At 38.6% G+C, this 26029-nt stretch overlaps 2 protein-coding genes across 3 annotated transcripts in view; one reads left to right on the forward strand and one right to left on the reverse strand.

The window, feature by feature from the left end:
• The window catches only part of LOC116493183 (netrin-4-like), a 52389-nt gene extending 41031 nt beyond the window's left edge, over positions 1–11358 (forward strand). For both annotated transcript variants that reach the window (XM_032194343.1, XM_032194344.1), the window contains exons 6-10: positions 1692–1905; positions 2771–2907; positions 3924–3992; positions 5079–5249; positions 7082–11358. In XM_032194343.1, the coding sequence (XP_032050234.1) occupies positions 1692–1905; positions 2771–2907; positions 3924–3992; positions 5079–5249; positions 7082–7218 (728 nt within the window). In that variant the 3' untranslated portion in view covers positions 7219–11358. The remainder of the gene's footprint in view (positions 1–1691; positions 1906–2770; positions 2908–3923; positions 3993–5078; positions 5250–7081) is intronic.
• Positions 11359–17207: 5849 nt separating this feature from the next.
• Positions 17208–26029, reverse strand: CHCHD4 (coiled-coil-helix-coiled-coil-helix domain containing 4). The gene is made up of 3 exons (XM_032194476.1): positions 25939–26029; positions 23788–23886; positions 17208–18379 (listed from the first exon to the last, which is right to left on the reverse strand). The coding sequence occupies exons 1-3, from the start codon at positions 25958–25960 to the stop codon at positions 18084–18086; spliced, it is 417 nt and encodes a 138-aa protein (XP_032050367.1). The 5' UTR covers positions 25961–26029; the 3' UTR covers positions 17208–18083.

Here is a 26029-nt window from a genome sequence, read left to right on the forward strand (position 1 = left end):
ATTTTCTGTCCTTAGGCTATTGTGCTAGTGTCCCTTGAAAACAACTGACTGAGATCTGTCTACAGCAGAGTGTAATAATATTATTAAAAATACTGGCATAAAGAACACAGGGCATGGTGAAAAAAATAACTATGTAGTAAGCAGATCATAAGAAAAATGCCTATTAAACAAAACTGCTCACCCTTTTTCTCATACTGTTTTTGGAAGATATTTTTTCTTGAGCATCAGATGTGAGGTTCCAGATGAAAGTGAATCTGCACTTGCTACAGTTAACACTCTTTGTAGTCATATACTCCCCCTCCCCTTGGAAAATGACGTGTGGAATCAGAGCATTCATTTGTTCTAGTATCTGTGAGCTCATGAAGAAAAGTAGTTTGATTAGTAGCAATGATGGGCAAACTTCGAAAGCTTTGGAGATCATGTTTGGTTCAGATAACCATCCAAAAGGCTGGCTCCTGATCCAAGCTATCCAAACACCTTGGGTGTCCAACATTTAACCGAAAATCTCTGTTAAAGCAGGTCTTAGCCATAACAGTTTTACTTCTCCCCTTTTCCAGATGGATGATGTAGTGATGCATTTACTCCTCAGTCTCTGCTACAAGCAAAAGCCAGGGCACAATGCTTTATTAATATATAAGTTCAGCTTAGTTCTCCTTTTAATCTAATTTGTTTGAATATCAAAATGGATGGGTATGTTAATTGCTTTTATTTTACCTATGCAGAGCTGTTGGCACAAGGCTTGACCATTTCAACTAGCCTCTTTCCTGATGAGGAAGAGTCAACTGAGCCTGGCTTTGTACCACTATATATATGGATAAATATAGATATGACTTTCCACCTCACTCCCTTACGCTGTCACCTTGGGAATATACTGGTGGCATGGGACTATGGCAATTTATTGTTTTTGAAGGCAGAATGGCCAACAGGAGCTGTAACTATACTGCTGTGTTGTCTTGAGTTGCCGAGGCTGGTGTCAAACAGGCAATAGAGTTGAAGATGTTTGGTTTTTATCTCTTGTATTGCCCTTCAGCTATATATGAAGCATGTTTAGTGAGTTTAGAGATCCTCTCCCATTCTGTCACCTTTTCTTTCAACAAGTCTGCTTATGTATTTGTACAACAAATTTAATGAGTTTCCCCACACACCTACAGTACTGCATGGTGAGACATCCCTTAGATCTCACAGTGAAAGAAATTTGTGGACTTCTTGCAGGCAGAAATTGAAGAAATATTTCAGGTCATTTGAACCACCTGTGTAAGCCACAACTAGCCCCAGAAGAAACACTAGTTTGTTTCATAGGAAAGAATGCAGGCAGTAGCTATCATTTGAGACCATATCCATGATAGTGCATCTCTCTGTGAATCACCTGAAAGCTGCTTGAAAATTGAACACACAGTGGAGGCCTCCTGCCACTGCTTCAAAACCCTGTATGTTCCAGATTTGTGGAGCAGGTAAGAATTGACTTTCACACACATGGGTCTTAGTTGGATGTGTTTTGCTGTGCTTCATGTTATAAAGAAAAAGAATATTGCAAGCATAGGCTGACAATGCAATGATTACCTGCATCGTTTCAATATAAAACTGCTGAGTATCAGGAAGAGGGAAGGGGTCTCTCAACCTTGCAAAAATGTCACTTAACCTGATGACCCCTGGGCACATAATCTCAGTCACCTCTTACCGTATTTCCATAGCTTGCTCCTGCCAGCCAATGGGTTCAGCCAACGCAACTTTCAGCAGAAGCTGGCGATGCCACCCCAAGACGGGATTCTGCTACTGCAAGCCAGGTGTGGCGGGCCCCAACTGCGATAGATGTCTCATGGGCTACTGGGGCTTTGGAGAGAATGGCTGTCGTCCTTGTGACTGTGCCAGAGACTGCGACCAGCATACTGGAAACTGTTTCAATGGGTAAAGAAGCCCTTTTTTGGGTTCACTTTGAGATGGGATTCTGTAAAAATGAAACGAAATTTAACTGAAATAGTGCAGTGATGACAGTAAATGGAGGATGCTGGAGGGGACCAGGGGATGCACATAGTTTGAAAAGGTGGCTGTAAGTTGTAAAATGTATCCTAGATGCCATTTGGTGGCTGGCACACTTGAAAATCCATTGTGTTATCCAAGGCAAACTAGAAATGATGACTTTTGCAGTAACAGGCAAGTCCACAGCACCAAAGTAGTCTGTATGGCATTTCTAAATGCACCTGTTTGCCTTGGAAATAAATGTAAGAGTCTGGAGTGCTTGCCTTTCCTCTGTGCCCAGGGTAAAAAGATACAAGGTCTCCTTTTTTGTTTCTGGAAGGCAGGCATCTGCACCTCAAACATGCTTTAATCTCAGTACAGGAGTCCCATGGCTTGCTTGCTGACTGGCTGCAGTTTTATTGGTCCTGCAGGTGTCCTTAGTTCCTAGCGATGCCAGCAAGTGACCACTAACTTTGAGTTACTTGGTTGTTCAGTAAAAAAAACAAAAAAACAAAAAAACAAAAAAAACAAACAAACAAAAAAAAACAAAACCAAAAATAACCTCAAAAAAAAAAAAAAAAAGGCAAGAAAGGCTCAATACACAGTTATTTCATAGAAATAGTAAGTCAGCATTGCTGAGGCCTAAATAAAAGCCTAGATCTTGTGGTTTCTCTGTATGGCATGAGGTTTTGCTCTTATTTACACTCCCAACCAGAAGAAAGTTTACCTGTCTGGATGCAGCTACATGCTATGACCACTTGCTTCCCACCCACCTTGTGTTTTAACCGAGTCTTCTCTTTTTATTCCCTTCCAGCTATGACAATGAGCCATTCTTTAATATCCCCATTGGGGGACGAATCCCTGACCTTGTGCAAACACCAATTAATGAGAGTGAGGATGAGTGGAAGTGGAATGACCACGAGCAGGGATTCTCTGCCCTGAGGCACCCAGGTACAGCCCAGTCTGGGAACAGCTGGAAGCTTCCCTCTGTGCCAGCTCTTTCTTCTCTTCACCCCTACTTAAATTCTCCTACTCATCTCTAGCTCCAATCTGTCCCCCATCTGCTGGCAACATCTGCTGATTTGAACTATCGTTGGTTATTATTATACCTACATTGTTATTTTCCAAACAAGGCTCTACTTTTTTTAGCACTTTGTTTTTGGAAACTGATGAGACATAATTAAGATTGTGTGAAAAAACACGCCCCATTTGTGGTCCTAATTATAGTCACAATGCTTATGAATTTGCACAGCTTCTCAAGTATTCAGTTTCCCACAACTTCAGATGCCATTTGTAAAAATATCATGTCAGCCGTCACTGAAACGCAGCCACCTCTGGGGTGGCACGCAAATGGTTTTAAGAATAAGGAATTCCTCATGGCACAACAGCTCAAAAGAGAAAGCAAAGAGTTACTATGCTGTATCCAGATAATGTCATAAAGTAAGCAAGCTTTTAGAACGAGGTGGAGTCTTTAATACTTGAACTGTTGTTGGTTTTGCTTGCCACATGTGAAAGTCAGCACTTACTAGCATCAATGACTTGGTAAGGCCCCGAGGTAACAGTGCCACCTGTTTCATATCAAGACTTCCCCTGAGAGGCATATTACCTTAATAACAGCAAAGTTCAGCATTTCTTAGCTTATGTGATTGAATAAAATGTATTTTTACTTACTTGATTTATACCTGGGTCCAACAAAACTCTATTAAATATCAGTTTATTATCTATATAATAGGCCCCATGAGGGCCTCATTTTACTCAACAGTACTGATAAGTTGTCAGACCAATTATTGTATCATCTAACAAGTAACACATTTGCAAATAACTGAGTTCACTCTCAAACTTCAGGTCCACCCAGATTATAGAAGTTAGATACATCTAACTTTATAACTGAATAGCATATGCTTTTCTTTCCTCTCTCATGTCCTGGCTCTTCTCCAACACCTTGTGTGCTGTGGTTTTCCTGCTAGAAAAGTGTGTGTGCAAAGAGAAGGTGCTTGGAAGTGTCACTGACTTCTGCCAAATGAAATATGCTTACGGTAAGTGAGTGATGTGCCCTCAAGGTATGATACTTTCACTATGTTGTTTATGCGTGTTATTAGCTGATAGCAGGGAAGAATTACAGAATTGGCAAAGTCATGAAATAAGAGGTAGGATTTCCTCTGCCTTTTTTGTCCAGTGACGCGTCCAACTTTTGATCAGAGCTGAGCAGTGAATAGCCTTTTTCATACCAGGTTCCTTGGTGTCTCCTTTCCACTTTCACTTTTTGCAGCAGGAGTGCTACAATTTGAAGTCTGCAGAATGGTTGACCTCTAGATCAAGAATAAATGATAAAAGCCTTGCATCTAACCCGCCATTGCTTTTGCACTCATTGTGCAGGCTCAAATGGCCACGCTTGCTTACCGAGAATGTATTTAATGCTGTGGGTTATGAACACCTGGTTCATACCATCACATGAAGAAAGGAAGGCTTTGAGGTTTGATGTGCTTGTGTCATGACACAACAAAGCTTGCTTGTGGGGCTATCTGGATGAGACTACTCTGCCAAAAAGTTATGGATCCTACCAAGTTAAAGGAGCAGAAATTTATCATGGCAACCAGATGTTAGACCACAAAACAAAAATACTTTTTCTGGCTTGTTGTGCAATCATGGAATTTCACCATGTGACATGCCTACAGTCTGACAGGAAACTTCCTGACTTCCTTCCTGTGGAGGAGACAGTCCCTTCCCGCAGGACACAAATTTTGAAAGGTCAGAGGTAAAGCTATACAAATTCACCACAGGTTTTCAAATCGTCAAATATAAGGCAAATAATCAGTGTGCTTCTATCAGACTGTTAACTGTATCTGTTTTTGTACCCTTCCTCTGCCTACACACAAGTGCTTTACTACGAGTTCCAGGTGTTTGACAGCAACCCATTAAAGAGCAGTTGATAAATAACATGGTGAAAGGATTAGGTAATTCAACAGAAAAAGCCAGTTTTCCTTCTCTAAACTCATTTAGAAGGAATTATGAATGCCATGGAACACAACTTCTGTAAAACTTCAGTGTTTTTCATGTCTTCTTCCAAGGTGTTAAATCACTTAGAAATTCTTTGTTGGTCTTATCTTGATGTTTTCTGGCAGTGATAAAAGCAAGAATCCTATCAGCTCATGACAAAGGGACACATGCAGAAGTTGTTGTGAAAGTGAAGAAGATCCTGAAATCAGGCAAAGTGAAAATTGCTCGGAGCAACAGAAGCATTTACCCCGAATCCTGGACCAACAGGGGATGTACCTGTCCCATTCTCAATCCTGGTAAGGACAAAATGTTTGTAGATCTTGTTCTGTGGGGTCACACTCAGGTTCATCAGTCTCATCTATATCTGCACTGCTACAAATCAGGAATAACTCCCCGAAAAGAAGAAAGTCATGTAGCGTGAGTGATAGAGATCAAAACCAACTGTGGTAAAGCAGTTCCAGGTAACATAAAGCAGAGTAAACCTATTTCTTTCTGTGGACTATTAAGAAAAATGCCAGCTGTAATGCACTCCAGGTTTAAACACTCAAAGCCAAACCACGCTTCCTTGTGGTGGGTGTGCTAGGTGGAACCTTTATCTATTGGACAGTAGCTAGACTTAAACTACCTTCAACAGCTACTCCAGCCCACAGCTTGCTTCCCCTGTAAACAGTGGTGACAATTCTGAGTTTTCGGAGTAACAGTTCATTAAACATCTGTGAGACACAATGAGTGAGTGATCACCTACTAGGGTACCCCATCACTGCAGGTTAGCCCTCTGATCCTGCCATGAATGCCTGATGGTTCTGTTTCCTGAGGTCTGAATTGCTGTAGTCTCCCAACTGCGAGAAGGGAGTGTGGATTGCTGTGGCAGAACACACAGCTGTCACACTGAAGAGCCATGCCAGCTGAGCTGCACAGGGCACGTAGATAAATCCAGCCCTTCAGGCTGCTCAACAGCCAGCCCGCATGCAGCCTCTCTCAGGCACTTCAGTAATTGTGTTTATTTTGTTTCTCTCCAGAACACTGAAAATGTGGTCTTTCTGTTGCCAAGAGTTTCAACTCTGAGTTCCTTCTTGTCTTTACTCCAAAAAGTTTCGTTCCACAGATGGAACCCAAAGAATTGCTCTTTGGAAGTTAAGTGGGTGGATATAAAAAGGTTGTCTGCCTTCCATCAGGATGGATGTAGAAATCTCAGCTAAGATCAAACAGCCAGCACAAAATTTTACAATAACAAGTAAAATTAAACAAACAGAAAACAGCAAACAAAAAAAAACTATTCTTTGTGTATGACTTTAAAACACTTTTCTTCCCTGAACACCTCCACATAGAGGCTGCTGAAAATAAAAGATCATAAACTGCCAGTGCAAATCTAGTCGTGCATAGCGTATTCTGGCATTTGCAAAACCAGAAAATACACATGTGCAGTCCATGTTCCACACATCTATTAATAATACTACAAAACCAAAATATCCAGCCCCACACGTAATTTGCAGTGGGTGCCTCTCATTTCCTCCAAGTTCTAATCACTGAGGGAATTTTAATTGTCACAGTTCATAAAACACAAGGAGTGCTTATCTATCTAAGTCAGGGACGGGATTTTCACTGGTACTTGTTCCTAGTCTGCACATGCAGTTACCTATTTTTTTGTTCACAGACCTTGTTCTTTGAGGCCCACATACCTGTATCTTCAGGTTATAGGTCTAGGAAGTCTGGCTTACTATTATCACATATAAAAATTGAATTCTGCTACTCATTATACCTACACAGGCCAGAAGTAATGCTACTGAAGCACACAGAGTTATACTGGCTTAAAACAAAGGTCAGAGATAAGACTCAAAACTGGTCACCTGCACACTGAGGCGGTGAATTCACAAGTGGTAAACCCACTGGAACTAAATCAATTTGTAATTGCGTGACATTTAACCTGTGTGGCCAGGAGTCAGCACTGACCACATGCCCACAAAGGCATGTATATAGGTAAGACTGCACATGCACAAGCTGGAATATAAAAACTGCAGGAAGCAAAAATGCCACAATATCACATGCCAGATCATTAAGAAATTGAGAAATTCTGTTTAGTCTTACTCTCTTTTTATGTTTTTTTTTTTTTTTTCCTTCTTTAAACTAGGTACTGACTACCTTATAGCAGGCCAGGAAGACTCTAGGACCAGCAAACTTCTTGTGAACATGAACAGCTTGGTTAAACCCTGGAAAGCACATTTGGGAAAACAAGTAGCAGATATTCTTCGAACTGGGTGCAAGTAATTTCTGCTTCAAAACTTACAGTGATGAACTTTGCCTTTTAATAACACTGCAGTGAAAGGTTTAGGTAGTTTGTATGTTTCCATTCATTGTGCTCCTAGCTGAAGTGATGAAGGCAGGCTCACCACCCTTTCTCCTTTCATTTCCCTAAACAGAAAACTTTGGGACATGACTTTTTTTTTCCAGCAATGCACAGCCTTATCACACAAAATGAACTAGTGCATCATACATAGGTTGCAAGTCAGTTTTTAATTTGAGCCTGATTCCATGTATCCAGAGAATCATTTTACAAGGCCAAACTGAAGCTATGGATCAGTGTTTCCATACTTCAAGTCAGCGCCTGATATAAGCATGTATAAGCTGCTTACATAATGCATTCATTACTGGGGTGTAGTTTTCTTTATGTAAGTGACCACTAACAGGCAGCAATTTCTTTCAGCTTTACAAGTGGCATAAAGTAGACAAGTATGTCATAATAATTACCTACAAGAGCTCAGATATTTTTATTTACCATCGAACTGTTGTTATGCCAATATAACATGCTGCTTTCTAGAGGACAATATTATCACACTGCTGAACAGAAACTAACATGGGACTTAGATCGGACAAGGCTCTATAGATGTACATTGCTATCATCAGTGCTTAGTGATGAGGCCTGCTGCAAAAAGCAACTTGATTCCAAATCCAACTTGTGCTCTTTAAGGTCATTTTGCTCTTTCCTGTAGTACTTGAGTCTGTAACACCACACAAAGGTTTCACAATGATTACCACCAAAAAGCCTTATGCTAGGAAAGAGCCAAAACAAGTGATGAACGTCAGCTGCTCTACTGTTGAATTTGTAATTCTACAAAAGCTACAGAAGTAGGTGGAGGTAAATTGGTTGGCTGGACTGCGTTTTAGATGAGGTAGCTGTGAGAGAGATGTGGTACTGTTAGACGAGGTACTGTGAGAGCAACCTGGCTATTTGAGCTGTGCTCAAGACCACTGCCGTTTGATTTGCACTTAGCGCTTTCATTCTGCTTTATTTCTCTTGGTCATACTTGAGGTTAAGATCTGAACCTAGGCTGCCTTTCCATCGTACCCGAGGATTGCTTCTCCCCCCAGAAATATAGGGGAGGTTAACACCTGCCCTCTAGATAGTAGTTATGTTCTGCAAAAGCATTCTTTCTAAATCTGTTTCACCGTTCTCCAAAGGAAAGGAGAGGTAGCTACTTAAATTGTTCCCTAACAAAGCATTTTGAGGAAAGTGTAGTTCTAGACTCTGTCCATGGGACAGGGGACTCACGAGCAAATGAAGCTCATTGGAACGCCTTCCCTCGCTAAGTAAAGCAAAAATTATAATGGATCAGTCTGTACTTCCAGGTGGTTACAAATACCACTTCTGTATATTTCTGCTCCATGTCTATGACTTGAGCTCTCAAGAGGAGATATCTTAATTTATCACTCCCTGACTGGTGCATGGAGTATCTAGGAAAACCTTAAGCTAATGCACAAGGATGTCTGTTCCAGGTTACATTCAGGCCATCAGTTTGTTCTCTTTATCACTGAGAACCTGAACAAATCAGCTTCATTAATTCCATTTGTCAGTTGTCCTTTTAACTGTGTATTGGTTGAACAGCTGAAAAATCTTTAGGTCATTTGGAAGTGGGCAATAGGCAGATATTTACAAAATGAAAGCACCGCTTTTCTCCTAACTGTGCGTAGTGTTTCTTCCCCTTCCTTTTCAAGTGCTCCCCTTCTCCATTGCCATTGATTTTCCTCTTCCCTTCTATTTATTTGTTGTTGCTAAAGTGGTATCCAAGTATATGGCATCTCCAACAAGCCATTTAATTAATGCAATAAAACACATTTTAACAAGGATATTTGGCTTAATTTATATTAAGCTTATAGAAGTTAAAGCATAACAACTGCTTTCTTTATAGTCTTCAGGCTGTCTGCACAAAAAGATTGATGATCTTCCTTCCAAGTAGCAATAAAGATGTGCACATTAATTTATAGTCTGTTCTCAAAGGGCCTCTCAGTATAAATGAAAATCAAGTGAAGGTTTATAACTAAGTTAAGGAACATGCTTTTCAACACAGACCATTTTACCTGCGGGGCATCCCATTTACCAGTGATCATATTCCACTTTGGTTTACAGTCAGTATTGTATTAAAGCAAACTTCCATGTTTCAATTTTTGTGCCAGATGGATGGTTTTGTGGAGAGAGTAAACAGCTGCATAGTTCCTTCTGTGGGCGAAAATTATTTGTTACAGGGTCATTCACAAGTATTTCCAGCAACTGCTAGGAGAAATACCATCTGTAATGCAAATATTCATACCCCAGCATGTTCTCTTAGGGCCTACTGTAATACAGCGATTAATAACTACCATACTGCAAACACTGCTGTGTGCAAAGATTGCCATCAATATATCACACACTTCAAATATCTCAAAACTGGGTGACATCCATACACAGTGAGGTGTGTGTGGGGGGTGACCCTAAAAACATTCAACCAATTTATTTTCCTAGTTTCCCATTTTTTTGGATCTCTTATTTGCTCATAGCTGTATAGTTAAGTGTAATTAATTCCCTCTATTAGTTAGAAACAATGCACATTTTATTCCAACTACTAGTTCTCATTTAATGGCTTTGCTCTGTACAGTAACAGGTATTCCATAAGTATGGAATTTAATTTCAAAGTACAAAATGAAAGCATATGAGGGTGAGTCAACACTGCAAGTTGACTTTTCACGTCTCTGTCTGCTGATCTGGTACCTGAATTAACAGAGAAGAAAAATCAAAGAATGAAGTTCCAACCCAGACTACCACATGCAATCTATTTGTTCTGCAGTGTTAAAAATCCAAGTAGTCTATCTGAAAATAAGTATTGAAAATTAGTCAACATGAACTGCAGAAATCAAGTTAGAACAGCTACTGATTAAGGTACTGATGAGAAAGTTTAAGTGATCATAATGTGACTCAGGAAAGTTAAAAAAAAAAAAAAAAAGTTATTTGCTTGCGTATTGGTATGTGAAAAGATGAGCCTGAGATGGCAAGATGACAACACTTTTCCTAGCAGGAGCTGTTACATATTTCTCAGAACAAGTACACATGGTCATGGCACAGTAAATTAACAACAGTTAAAGAACCCTACCACAGAAGATATCTCTTTCCAAGAGGAATTGTTTTGTAGGTCTGTATTCACTATCAAATATCTTGTGCCCATCTGTCATAGGTGGCACAGCAATATAAATAGCACTAACATGGAGAAAAATATGTATTTGCCCAATACAGAAGTGGCTGGACAGCTTCTTTCAGTACTAGTGCCCACCTTAAAAGATGTCCCCATGAACAACCCTACAACACCCACATGGATAAGGTGTCTCAGTAGCAGCAGCAATCACATACCAAACAGTAGCAATAATGCATCGCTTGGAAATCCTGCATAAGGATTAAATAAAAGCATTTACCCACAAGACAAATCTGGAAAGCTGTGGAAAATTTGTAATAGTGCAGGCAATTGCTTGAAGGAGAAGCACATTTAAGTTTCCACAGCAGCAAGCTTGGTATTGCTGGTCAAAACAGCTCTCTAGCCACTGTACAGCATGTGCAGCCATTAACACATGGTCACTCTTGCAACACAGACCCCAAAGCATCAAATTAGTTCATTAAGTGGCCATTGTGAGTGCACAGCCTTAACTCCAATGTTGTATCATTACTAATGCTTCTTCCTCTGCTGCTCCTGGCAAGCGGTTAAGGAAAATCTATCTACGCACAACCTTGTGCAGTGCTCTTTGGAAAATGGCTCATTGCTATAAAGAACAAGTTTTCTCTGTAGTGTTTACTGTGTCTCATGATTTTTCCATGCTGCTTGATGTAAGTTTTCTTTGAATTAATATAATTCATCTGATGTGCTCTCTGAAGAATCCCCCAAACCTGGAAGAGTTAGTGTGTTATTTGTTAAGTGTTACAGCACATTCTTTTTTGTACTTAAAACTTCAATTAAAAATACTCAAAACATTTACACTGATGTGAGGTTTGGGATCTATTTTTAAAATTTTAAACCACACAATCCTCAAACCACATGCACATTAATTCTTTTTAAATTAATAAACCACAAGCATTACAGACATCAGGCTCTTGCTTCAACAGTCAGGCATAGTCAGGCAAATGGAGAAAAGCATTTAGCCAATAAGGCAACCATGATGGTTTTTTCTACTAACTTGTGAAAAAATGTCCGTTTTGTATGAAAAGGTACAGATTGAATGCAGAACAAGTGCTGTTGATTTATGCTAATCCAATAGCTGATTGAAATTCAATGCTGCAAAACCTTACATGCAGGTACTTGCAGGTATTTAATTCCCCATTAAAACACATGCATGAAGTTTTACAAGTTTGAAGTCTAAAAAGATACTTACCAGGTTCTTAACCACTTCTTTGCACATAGCTGATTTCTGGGATGCAAGACATGAAAATAGAAAGGTATTTTTGGTATGTGGAAGATGCCTTACCTATAAATGCTCAGAACTTAGAAGGCTGCTGGCGTTAGTCCCCATGCTTAAAACCAAACCCAACAAATTATCAGAGACTTACCTTCGCAATTCTTTGTTGTAGTTGAACTTATTCTTCAATATACTGTACAACTGGACCTCTGAGGCCTAACCTTCTTTCTTCATACAGTAATGACATGATACATACTGCCATCACACTTTTGTCTTGCAGTTTGTGATGGGAAAGCACTTTTGTCTTGCAGCTTGTGATGTACTACTTTTAAATGCACAGGTCTGAGTCCTGAATTAAAATTTAGTTTTAGGAGATTGTCCCACATTGGCTTATGTTGTCATGGCAGCACTACACCTGACATAAAGCTGTTACATGGTACCAGTGTTGGGGGACAACACACAGAACAAATTCTGGTAGACCAGATTCTCAGGACAGTGGCTCTTCTGCATTTAAAAAAACTAAGTCTAGCTCCGAAAATACTAACTCAAATGTATTCAAAATATGGCTCTTCATGAGAAAAATCACAAGCACTGAGGGTATTTCAACCTTTACCTGTACAGGAAACATCTGTTAACAACATGTGTACACATTCCCAATATAAAAACAATGGTTATAAACAGAAGTAATTCTGAACCAGAATTACTATATATACAGCGTTGGAAATGCAAACTACAAGCACCGAACCCAACTATCAAATTCTGCCAACCCTAGCTTGTCCCATGCAATGCAGTCCCAAATCAGAACAGTATCAGCTGTATCCAACCTAGGTCATTTTTAGGCTCTTTGTATCTCAACGAGAAAGAAGGGGCCAAAGAAGGGAACAAAGCACCTGTAAGAAGAAAGGGGACTGCCTGCAGCAGAAGGGGGATAAAAAGAAAGCAGTAATAATATTTGGGAGTATATGAGAAGGGGACAACATAAAAAGGAAAAGGAACAGCATGGAAACAGCATGGTAACAGCAAGAAAAAGCACTGGAAACAGATGCAGAAATCCAATACCCCTCTCTCATACAGCACCCTGTGAAAGGAATAAGATTATTTTGAGAAGATGCTTTCACCTTCTTAGGAAGCATAAAGGACTTGCCACTTTCAGAAACAAACAAATCAGCAGGACCTGTCATCAGATCTGGTACAGCAAATCCTATGACCCTTCAAAGCGTTGTGGCATCCGGGTTAATCTGCACTGTGCAATCATTACAAATCTTCCTGTGCTCTTTGTTTTGGCTATAACAGGGCCTTCGTGAATGGTCTGCGCGCTGATTCATCAAGACTAGTCTGTAATGTGTTATCTTTAATTTTATTTTATTTTATTATTATTTTTTTTTTTTACAAAGTACATTTGTTATTGATTTAGAGATTGTATCTCCATTCAGGCTCTGACTGCTGACCATAGCTTATGCTAAGAACATGGAATTCACTAGAGGAAACACAAAAAGAAATAAAGAAAAAGTCCAAGGATTCCTGAGGAAAGTAAAGTCAGCAGCAGATAGGAGAAAATCAGAGCCCTGTGTTAGGCAGCCACAGCTGTACATTCTACGTCTGACACTACTGGAGGAAACATGTCACCTCATGCTTATTTTCTTTGAATTAAAAAAAAAAAAAAAAATTTTTTGTATACCAAGAAGCAACAGATACTGCAGTCCCCATAACAGGGAGGACAAAAGGCCTATTGTTTAATGATTTCAATTAAATTAGCAAATGGCAGAAAATTAAGCAGCATTCCAAGCATTTCAGTGTTGCGTGGGGCTACTTTCAGTGGATCTGAATGCCTGAAAAGGCCTTTCCAGCTTGAACCACTGGCTGATGCACAGCATACTCTAACCATAAGCCCTTGTGCTTCTGGCAGAGATAGGCACAAAACCAAAAGCAAGCTTTTACTAATGCTATTAGCATGTTAACAGCAGCTGTCTGCACCGCTCAGTGTTAGTAAAAGCAGTTACATACTACATTCATTAATACTTCAATATTTTAGCAGTCTTTGACATTATTTCTTGGTCTTCATAACATCAAGATACGTCAGTATTTGAGAGACAAGCTTCTCCTTGCATGCTTAGCTACAGAACTAGAACTCCAGTCATCTTACCCTAGCAGTCAAAATTAGTCTACAGTGAAGAGCACAAACCCACTAATATCTTACCATTTCAAGCCTACAGAACTTTGTGCTCTGGCTATGAATTTGATACCAAATTACATAGTTTGTATTTCAAATAGCCTAACACTGACAAATGAACACTACTAGGTACTGTTTGATATTACTGGGAAAGAATTATAACATTGGTATTGTAATTACTGCTGTACTTTTTGACCCTTCCTTTACTGGGGAGGACTTTTCTCTTAAGTTCTCAGCATTACTAGCAAACCATCAGCTCCAGAGGGGTTAAAAGCAGTTAAAGTAATAATAATAATAATAATAATAATAATAATAATAATAGCAGGCAAGCTAGTGCTGTTCTACAAAGTTAAGTCATATTTAATAAACAGAGCTGATGAAAAATAAACAACAAACTGCTGGTAGCTTCTCTACACTGTACGACAGTAACGGTTAGAATTTTAATGAGAAGTAAAACAAGAGTCCAAGAAGTATATACTATCCTTTTTTCTTCCCTAGGAATAAGAAAGTAGGTCCTACCTATTTAGATAACAACTTTCCTCAAAGAGATTCATTGACATGGGATCAGATAAGTGCCTTAGATGAACAGGAGACATTGCTGTAAGGTTTAACAAGGACGTTCTCAGTAAGAACTGGATAGAATCTAGATCTTGTTTCCAGCACAGCCCTGCCAGATTCCCAGATGTAACGATCCTTAAAATAAACTGTAAGATATACATCTCTCTCTTGATACCCTTGTGTACGGCATTCCTACCTAGTGCAGGGAAGAAGGCAAATAAAGGTCATTTTCACATCTGAAACAAGGTCGTATTTCTAGGAAGATTACTAAGCACAAATTAATGCCAGGAAGTGGGCTGTATAACAAAAGAAAAAAAGATAATCAGCAAATAATTTTAAAATGTTCTGGAAATACAGTTGTAACTAATTTTAATCATTTTTCAGGAACTATATTTTAGAATATACAGTATATTAAAATATTTGCTAATAATAGGCAAGTGTTACAGAATCTTTATCATCAAAAGATGTGACACTTTCTCCATTATTTAAAGGTTAAGTCGATTGCAGGAACAATCCCATCCTAACAAGCAAGTTATCACAGATTATATATGAATTTGTGGCCTGCATCATACATGGGTTCCAAGTGACTGACAGCAGCCCTACCCAGCCTTCAGAATTACAGCTTGTTTCACCTGTGCACTAAGCCTGGAATTACAAGGACATGAGGCATTACACACTAATATTGTACAAGGCAGTATTTTAGGAGCAATGACAAAAATCAGTTAAATGGATAAAATCCAACTAGGATTACATTTGCACATAACTGTTTGGGCTAAACAGTTTGCATTAAAACCATGTTCTCTCATGTCTAGACATACTTCATGTCTTGCTAACAGTTCCTTCCAGCTAAACTCTAATCAGCATTTCTCGATACTCAACAGTGTTTTTGTGAATTTTTTTTAAAGACAGAGAACAACAGAAAGGCACAGAATTAAATAAAGATCAATTATTTCATACTGAAATCTTTCCTTCCCTCCCAATGATTACTTTTGACCTGATACATAGGAATACCTGGTAAAGCATTCTGATCATTGGAAAGTAACTCCATGCAAGCAATTTCTCAGAAACATTTAAATCTACAACTCACACCCAAGATTTTGTAATTCACTGAGACAGAGAACCTAAGTATTATTTATACAGCAAATCAGAAACACATTAGAACAAGACAGCATTATACAGCTACAAGTTTTCTATCTAGACAACAGCAAGACAACTTATCTGTTTATTTCACAGGTTTGCCACATGCCACACGTGGGATCATTTTATCATCCAGTTAAACTAGATGATAAACTAGTGAAAAAAAAAGAGGGGGCATATGAAAAAGACCAGAAATGTTTCCACTTCTAGAGGGCTTATCCAGAATACAAATGCAGTGAAATTAGGACACTTTCTAATTTGACAGGGAGAGGGGGGAAAAGAAAATGAATTTCCACACAGATGGCTTGAAGATTACAGCTGAGTCCCTTTCTTAAAACATCTCAAACACATTAAAGGTTTTCAAAGCTTCTAGTATAAAGCCCTAACACGTACACTGTATTTGTACCAAATCTAGCACAACAGGTTACCAAGCCATAGCAGGTTCAAACAGAAACAACTCCACCCTAAACAATCCTTCAAATACATTAGATTATATGCTGTGATTTCCCTCTGTCCGTATAGCTTCAGGATCCTAACTACTGTGGCACCAGGATTCTTATGTTTTATGTTGTGTACACAGATGCTATAAACACTTGTTACAGAGGACAAATCCAAAACCTGTAGAGCATTGAGGCAACGTGGGAAAGAAAAGCAGAGAAGAAAAAATCCAAGACAAACAAACAGGTCTTAGAACAGAGCACCCCTTCACAACCTGCTATTGCTCCGTCACAAATAACGCATTGGATTTCCATTTGAACAACCAAAAGCTCAGGTGCATGTGACTTTTTTTGTACTTGGTGCCCAGTGTTTATCTGATTGCCTAACATTTCATGTTCATGGTCCAACTGCCTATGTGCCAAGGTTTATCACTGCTGCTTTTGTGCTTATTTACTCAGGTTAACTTGGTATTTGTCTTCCTGTGCATGAAAGAGTCAGGCTGAGAAGCTCTGTCACATCTTGTCTCTTTTAAAAGCACAGATGCTGAGTACCTGCTATCCATCCCCCCAGAATTGCGTTGTCAGCAACTCAATTCCCTCTTCGCTTACAACTTTTTTTGAGGATCCAATAGCAATACTGAAATATGAGCAGTTCATGCAGACCTTAAAATTTAACAGAAATTCCCTTCAGACATTCAAAAACATCCCTCCTAACACTGAAATAACTTATGCAAACAAGATACTAAAACTTTGTGAGGAAGCAATGTTGCTGAGCACTCAAGACTGCTGCACACAGAGACAGGCAAGTGTTTAAACATGACTAGACTCACTGCATGCTTTTTATGCTTTAGTTAATCAACACATGGAGGAAACCTGCAAGGAACACTTACTGAAAGGCACTGGTAATATCATTCTCAGAGCCTATATTTTGCTATGCAAGAAAAACAACATAGCATTCCCTTATCCATAGGTATTAAACTATAGTGGATTACTATTAAATTATTTGTACCTGTAAGCTAATTCTCACATAGTTTACTAGCTCTTCAGGTCCTCTATAGTGCTGGTTCATGATCCAGTAACTATGGCTACTACAAACGCTTTACAATTTTTATACCTTCTCACTTGGAGAGAAATAAAGCAGCAAATGATCTTCACAACACACAAATTGATTCCAAGTCTCATCCTTGCAGAAGAAGCTCTCCAAAATACAAGCAGCATTAGTTTAAAAACAAAACAAACACAAGCAAACAAAAAAGAGCTTTCAGTGAAGGTAAAAAGTATTTGCTTTTTAATATGCACTTAAGTCACAGTATTTCTTTTGAGATCATTACACCAGGTAACATTTCCATTGTATTCTTGAAGTATTTTCTATAAGCCTGTCTAAACATTAAAGGAGTAGGCATTAACTAAGGGAAACAAAAAAACTGTGCTTTCAGAACAAAAATAAAGCAAGTGATCAACATTCTTTCTATTCATTTATATCAGTGGTTGCACAAGAGATTGTTTTTCAAAATTTAAATGCCATCACAATAAGCAAACAAAATCAAAAGCAGCACATACTTCATTGTTTTTCTGGCAGTCCTTACCTGATGTCAGTAGTAAAATGCAACCCAAATCTAATCACACCACTTGAAATTATCTTACAAATTTTTGATTTACGCTATTTTCTGCATCTTGTATTCTAGCAAAAAAAAAAAAAAATCATTAAGGAGAAACAATCATTTAATGCAATTTCTATTAACAGAACAGAAATACATTACAAAAGAGCAGCTACTGATCAGAGCATACTGAAATGAATACAGACCTGGTGCACTACCAAAATTTTTGCTGACAGTTATGTATATTTAAAGAGATTATTCAAGTCAAAACTCAAGGAGAAACTGAGGTGTGAGAACAGCTGTTAAAGTATTAACTGCGTCCGGTAACAGTTCACACAGCACACACACATACTGGTTCTTTCTGCAGTATTTATTTGCGAGGCTGTAGCACTGAGATTTCTCCTCCTACAATAAATTACTTACTATGATACAGTGTATAGAACAATGGTGAAACATTTCTTGACGACTCAAAGGACAGACATACTGCAAAAGTCCACGCCTCTGAAAATGAGAAATGGAGACAACAGCCTCCTTGCATCTTCATTAGCTAGATCCTTTCTCTTCTTTGGCAACAGAAGCCTCCACAGGAGTATCTTCCAAATCTTTGCTTGACTTCTCTTTCTCATCATTTTCATCTTCTTGAGGGTAAAGATCTGGGTATTTCTGCATGCATTCCTGCATGGCACGGAATTGGTCCACACAGTCTGATCCCTTTATTTCTTCTGTGCTATAGTGGAAACAAGAAAAGGCTGACTTGAACTGCTCCCCACAAGGACCACTAGCCATTCCACCCAGACACGGGCAGTTCCAATTGATATCTCCATTGGGCAATATCAAGCCTGAACAAACAAAAGAGAGAAGAAAAGTTAAACGCTCCTTTCAAAAATTAATTTCATTCAATGAAAGCTGCTAAGCTGCAGGTGTAAGTGGAAGTATCAGGAATACTATACTACTTCTGTAGCTTCAAGAGCACAAAACACCTCATGCTTCCTGGCCCATTTGTTTCTCTCTGATCTTTGTGACCAATAGCGGATCATAAGTGAGACTGTTTCTATATCTATGCCTGAATTAAGGCTTTGTCTCTTGACTACAAACCACTTAGAATATGCTAAGGCAACTCCAAAAGGAATCAGAGTCAAGTCAATTCACTTGCCAGACTCTGTCAGGGAAGCATGCAAGCCTTAAAATCACATCATACAGGACACAAGAATTTAATTCCTGTATTAAAATTAGAATTCTTTTTAAATCAAGCTGAATGGATGCTTTTTTTTTTCTTTTAGATGAACTCTTGAACGCTAATCCAGAAGTTCTTTCCTCAAAATTTGAGCAGGAAATCCATAACAAAAAAAAGAAAATCAGTTTCTTTTAAGACATGCAAAGACTAAGTCTCATACCGCAGAACAAAAAGAAAAGGGAAAGCATGACAGTCTGTCTGATCCAAGAAATCAAACAGCAGTTTAGATGACAACTGAAAGTGAGTTAAGTTGCATTCTATACACTAACTAGACTGGAATAGCTGGAAAGTTCTGCTCCAGAACAATTAAAGTCACCACAGAAATACTTCAGTGATGGAATAGCAAGGTGGAGATATAAAAGGGGAATATATGTACGCTCTTTGATAGAACAGATGATTTGCATGAGGGAGTTCAAACAGAAAGCCAGAGAATTCATTTTCTCTGTATGTTTTAGAAAAAATCCTTTACAGTCAGGTAGGAAAATTGAATATGATGGACCTGTTAAAGTGCACCGCTAAAGTTGCTATTAATAAGCAATACAACTTCGTTTCCTGTCTCTGCTTTGTGAGAATGTACATGTAGTTATGTTTATCAATGAAGAACAGAAAAAGTTCTTTAATCCAAGCAGGTTTATTCTTGACTTGAACAGTTTTCTCCCCTCCTCTCCAACAGAGGACTTCCCTAACTTCATCTCCAGACTGATTTCCTGCAGGAGCATAAAACTGAAGTTTAAGTGCTTTCCCTTTAGAGGAAGGTATGCAACTACCATTATTAGATAAGTATGTATCAGTTCTGCTCTGAACAAGAAATTATATTTAGGGCCTGATGAAACTTAAGATTACCAAAAAAAGCCTACTTAATATCTTTGTCCTGTGAAATCATGAATTTCCAGATATGCTTATTGGTGTATTAACAAGAACAAAAGGAAAATTTTACTCAATACTTTGCTCTCAGTCAAACCAGTTCAGCAGAAAATTCACTAAGTCAAATGTCAGTGCTGATCTCCTTTTCCTTCAGGAGGTAAGTCTCCTTAGCATGACTTTCTCAACTATAGTATTGTCATTTTTCATAGATCAAGCTTTATTCAGCATGACAGTTTTGTAAAATATCTGCATTAATCACCGTACTGACAAGATACACCTAGTACAGTGCACTGTGGCACCTCTAGCTGTCTGGAGGAGAAACAGAACAGCTGAGACAAGGTGATACATGGCTGGTGCCAGATTCCTTCTTGCCAAAGATGACAAAGGAAAAGAAGGGATGTTGATCACACAGTGTAGAAGAAAATTGGCTTGCTTTAACTAGACTTTGAAGTCCTATATTCTTAACATAAGCCAGACATTTTTTCAATACTCATAAAAAACAGAAAACACAAGAGGAGTCTTGAAAAGTTCTTGAAGATAACACGGCAACAAAATTACTTATAAAATATTTCTCTTTAATAAATACAAATTATTCATTTTGGAATCAGAACTACTTGTGAGCATTCAAAAAATACAAACACTTCCTTGCTGATAATTGCAACAGGATGCATACTTAAATGATTCAGCATATCAGTTAGATAGTAACACAGTTAAAATAGCAGCAGATTTTATCCATTGCTCTTCCCAAGTCACAAGTCTATAATAGACAAGGTTACTATCTTTAATTCTCTGAATTAACACTTCTTTCAAACGCAGTCTGAATGTCACTGATTCAGTGGGATATAGTCTATTTGAGCCTGCACTTGGGGGAAGAAAAAACACCTGTTTACATCACGGGGGAATCAAGGCTTGGGTTAGCAATCAACCGCTGACCTCATGCAACCTAACTTCTCTTAGTTCGTGGGATGTGCTAATATCACGGATGAATGCAGAAACATCTGCATTACCTACTGAAATCTCATAGCTGATAGGACAGAAGTCAAAAAAAAAACACCAAAATACAGCTTTATTTTCTTCTCAAAGACTAATGTCTATTAGTGCCAGGTGCTACATAAGAACTACGCAATAATAGGAACCTACATGCTTATCTTAAGGATGGAAAAGGCTCCTACCAAAAAAAAAAAAAGCAACACTTCAAATAAATTAAAAAAACAGTTGTATAAAAAAAAAAAAACAGATTATTATATATCTATATAATAAATCTATTATTTCTCAATATGACTGTTCTGTATATAGTACAGCAAAGAAGATAAAGAGAGACATAACAGGGGATTATGCCACAAAAAACACTGGAAACCAAGTCTTCTATTCAAAGTAGAAACTAAATTAGAAAAGCCTGCCTGTTACTTTATGTACAAAGCCCTTTCCAATTTTCTTTTAAATAAAAACCACACAAACCAGAGCTTCTGCACTTCAACGTATTCTAGAACGTTTTGCCCATGTGTCTTTGCTGGCCACAAATTTCTCTCCCATTAGATGCAGCTCATTCTGTGATATGTGAATTGTTTTGATCTGCTGCATTGTAACCTGAGGCTGTTCAAGTGAGAAGCTTTCAGAGAACCCTTAAAACATGGCAGCAACTAACCACATACTAAGAGTAAACTTATTACAGTTTTTAAACAGTTTCACATTCTGAATTATACAGACACACACTGTCACTGTAAGGTGTCCCTGATGTAACCAGCTTCTGGCTTTCTTTGTTCTCTTCTCTATACTTTAGGAAGAAGGTGATCTAGCATACCGTAAATACCAGATTGCTAGGAAAAAAAACGCAAACACTTCCACCTCTATTCTTCACCACAGCTTTTCCATTCATAGCAAAATGCATATCAGAGGAATCAATTAATACGGCAGTCAAAAAAAGAAAGAAACAGCTCCTTTAATTTTTGCTAGTTTATAAACCAAATAAATGGCACAACCCTGTATACTCCTTGCATATGTACAAACAGAATAATTTGGGGTAGAAGGACAGAGACACAAAACAGAGAAGTCCCTCTTTGGAGGCACCAAGATAATTGTATTTTATGTTGGCATTCTAAAGTTTTAGGTTAGATGTTAGGAAGAACTTCTTTACTGAAAGGGTTGTGAGGCATTGGAACAGGCTGCCCAGGGAAGTGGTGGAGTCACCACCCCTGGAAGTCTTCAAAAGACGTTTAGATGTAGAGCTTAGGGATATGGTTTAGTGGGGACTGCTAGCGTTAGGTCAGAGGTTGGACTCGATGATCTTGAGGTCTCTTCCAACCTAGAAATTCTGTGATTCTGTGATTCATAGTATATCTCTGTTAGATCTGAGACACGCAGCCTTTCCTCTTGAAATCCAGTGTCAAAAATAGATGCTTAGTTGCAGGACCAATATGCATTCTCATGCTGTTGCTAAATACCCAGCTTTTGTTAATAGAATATCTTAATTATGACCAAAGGAAGACCACAAACGATTGTAGCAGGGAAGATGTACAAACTTTAAACTACCACATGTAGCATCAATACAGCTTGCACGTTTTGATTGCTTACATTTATTTACCTCAACAGCAAGCTTCTCTGTTTAGGTGTACATCACACAAGGTGATTTAACAACTAAGCGAACAATAAAACTCTCCAAAGGTTTCTACGCACTCCAGATGTAGTATCTAGGAAAAGTATCTTCCTTTGCTTTATTTTGCAAGCAGTCGCCAGGTTTTTTTTTAGAGGAAACAGAAAGCCACCAGCCAATGAAAAGCAATTGGGAACTTAATGCTGCCATTTAATCATTAGAGGCTGTTACCTCTTCACGTAATAGACCAATAACGGATTATAGGCGGGTCTAGCATGGCATCAGCCAGTAAAGCACAACCTGCCTGAAAACATAACAGGTAGAGGAATTCCTGACAGACACTAAGCTGCAGCTTTTAAACATTTTTCTGAAATAAGACACAGCCACCTGATGACTTAAGGCAACATGAAGTTTCTATATTCTCTTCTCATTATTCTCATGTGGGTCATTATAAAACTAACGGATTCTGTTCACATGAAATAAAACATTTGTGTATATGTTTGCTGCTCCTACAGTTCTAATGAAACCAGGATAAACAGCTAGAGTGCAAGATTATTTTCACACAGATCTATGTAGGAAAACAAAGTTATTTTAACGACGCAGAAAGATATGGTTCAAATTAAACCACATATCACATCAGTTAACAAAGCATCCCGTGTGCTACAGCTGCTAAACAGTGCTTAAATGCTGCCCTCTAAAGGTCACACAGCCACTTGCATATCTTCAGTTTCTAAAATTTCAGTCTCAGTTGAGCTATAAGCAATGAAATCGCACAAAGTGAAAATTAAAAAAAAAACAAAACAACAATTTCATAGACACTGAGAACATTTTATTAACCTAGGGCAAAATTCAGTTAATCATCATGATAGGAACAAGATATTTCATTCATCCATTAGAAACAAACTAAAATACACCCTATAAAACCAAAATATTAAGAGTCAATCTCTGAAATATTCTCATCTCTTAAGTCTCCTGAACTAATTCATTTGCAGGTTCGATGTACTTTCTGTAAGATCTGCAATCTTCATTGAAAACTTGAGCTAATCTCTTCTCAAGACAAGATAGTTACAATTGAAAACCAGTAATTTGAACTTACCTGTCATACGAAATAAAAACATTTTACATCTATTGATTACATTGCCACTTGTACCATATAGGGTAAGTGAAAAACATGTAATATTAAATAGGATAACAACCAGAATTTACGCCTTTTAAGCCCTAACTATGTTAACACAAGAAAGACATTTTTTCCTGGATATCTCTGGTTACTAACTGAAATTATAAGCCATCAAGTGATGTAATTGAACAGATCACTTTGAAAGACCATTAAAATTCAGAAAAAAAGAGTTTGAGTGTTTTTTTACTGAACATTTTTCTAAATTTACTAAATAGATTGCTTATTTACCAAACCAGTTGCCCCGCTATCAGTCTGTAAAAATTAATCAATATTTTTGCTTCTACTTCATAAAAAATTTGGTGTTTTCTTCTTTTTTGGGGGATTGTTAGATTATCATATATTTCATATCTCACTTCCTACTTCCAGCCTGCTTACTACTGACCTTGTTCTTCATAAGGGTCATCTGGGTCATCCGCAACCAGTTCAGCACTGCTTGGTGTCTCATGGTCCTCCTTGGTCACAAATATAATTTTGTCTTTTCCTGTCATACAGGAGACAAAAAGCAAAAGTTGAGAGAAAGCTGAGACAGAATGAGTCATTTACAAAGCTGGTGAACAGCACAAGATAATGAGATATTCAACATGATGCTTCGGTGGTAATAGTGAATGAATTCTACTGTGCTTATTTATCACCTTCAAATACAAGTTGTTGGTTCACAGGAACAAACATAGAAAAACAATTTGGAAAGTATTCACAGCGAAGGTGCTAAAAACTATAAAAAAAGACCTTGAAATAAGACCTACAATAAAATCAATGGAAATTTAAAAAGATTAGGCATTAATTTATCTAGAAAAATGATGAAAGAAACTGAGCCTGTTCTTTTTGTATCACTCTCATGTACCTGTAGGAAATTTTTCTTTTCCTATTGACTAATGAGAATAGGACATAACCAGTTAAGCTGATTTACAATAAACATTTGCATAAAGCACAGTTAGGCAATGCAAATAAATGTCTACAGAGATTGCAACAAGTCTTCACTAAAGAGAAACAAGATAAAACAGGTGCTTATTTCTAGAGGAGATCAGAATCAACTATCAGGGCTCAGAAGCAGTAGAAGATTGCACACTATTTCTGAGCTGTGACAGCATTTAACATGCCTCAATTAATTTTATTTTAAACACCAGCATCCCCCTCCCCGCCCTAATGGAGGTAGGGACTGACACAGTGTGGTGACAGGAGCTGGGTGCAAGCAACCTGAGAAAGGAGGTGGAGAACATGAAATAGTTTGGGAAGCGTTCTTTTAAAGCACTCATTTAAATAGTGTTAGCATACATAATAACAGATCGCCCATTTGTTTGTTAGAATATACATAATATCATAATATTCTATTCTGTTTCCTCTACAGTTCCAGTTTTCACAGCAACAAACTGTAATGGCTGGAGATCACAGCACAGCTCATTGAACTGTGAAGTTAAGAAGTTGTTTTGAAACAAGCTCAAGCTACTACTCTCCTAGAAGAACTTGCTCAGCTGAGGGTGGTTAGACAAAAAAGGAGCAGTGAAAGCAAAACTATAATGAATTACAGGCAAGCATTCAGGAGGATACTCATTAAGATCAACAGCCTCAATTAGAGGCCAGTGGCATGTTTTGCAATTATTACGTGAATTAAATACTGAAGAGTACACCTTAACGGGGTTGAACCAACTACACCCAACGGTGCTGCGCACATTACCAAGGGCAGAAAAGCCCCAGAACGTGCTTCCTGCTCTGGTGCCACTCCTGATTTAACAAAGAGGTTCTGAAGGGGCAAAAAGAGGCCTGGCTGGAAACCAGGGCAGAGTTTCCCAACAACTCTGCGAAACTATAAAAAAAATGTTCAGAGGCAGGAAGGTCACTACAAGGACGTGGTGTAATTAGAAATTAGTCGCTCCTTGCATCTCAATGTGACCTCAACCAGCAGCTGCTCAGGGCTTCCCTTGACTTTGCATTCAGACATGTCTCACACATTCAAACATGTCTCAGAAGCAAATAAATTTAAGTTATTTTTAGGAATAAAGCAGTTTTTCCATTTTTTTTTTTGGTCAATTCTGCGTTGTACTCCAGCTTGCTTTACACCACAGAACACCTCAGGATTTCTCACAGAGAACTAGAAACGTATGAACTCTAACCCCTATTGCTCTAACTGTAACTTTGTACGATGCCGTAAGCCAACTTACGACCTTATGACCCAGAACACTGTTAAATTAGGTTATAAGCATGAAGCAAAGAGGAAAATAACTTAAGGCTGCCTCATCACAGCATTCAAACAGCATTCAGCGTGCATCAAGAGCTTTCAGACCTAGAGAAAAACCGCTTTTCAAACTAGAAAACTCTTCTTTCTAGCGTAAAACCAGTCACGTTATCAAACATGAAAGAAAAAAAAAAAAAAAGCACCAAAAATCCACCCCCCGGGGCAGGAGGCGGCCAAGCCACAGGAACCCCAAGACCCCTGCAGCAGCCCAGGCCTCCCCCTCCCACCTCTCCCCCTCAGCGGCCGCTTTCCCTCCCCAGCACTCGGGCCCTGCCCGCCTCGCCCGGCCGGAGCCCAGCGCACCTTCTTGCCTGCAGTAGGACATGGCGGCACCGCGCACACCACGGCAACGGGCGGCGGCGGCGGCGCGCGGCTCCCCCCACCTCACACACAC

The sequence above is a fragment of the Aythya fuligula genome, chromosome 10 (genome assembly GCF_009819795.1).
Source record: "Aythya fuligula isolate bAytFul2 chromosome 10, bAytFul2.pri, whole genome shotgun sequence".
NCBI classification, from domain to species: Eukaryota; Metazoa; Chordata; class Aves; order Anseriformes; family Anatidae; genus Aythya; species Aythya fuligula.

Bases quoted from the DNA above. Each gene is read 5' to 3' on its own strand.
- CHCHD4 (XM_032194476.1), bottom strand. From the start codon at position 25,960: ATGTCCTACTGCAGGCAAGAAG. The intron at 23,887-25,938 runs GTGCGCTGGGCT...CCTGTATGACAG, and splicing joins GTCCTACTGCAGGCAAGAAG to GAAAAGACAAAATTATATTT. The intron at 18,380-23,787 runs GTCAGTAGTAAG...TTGTTTGTTCAG, and splicing joins TGACCCTTATGAAGAACAAG to GCTTGATATTGCCCAATGGA.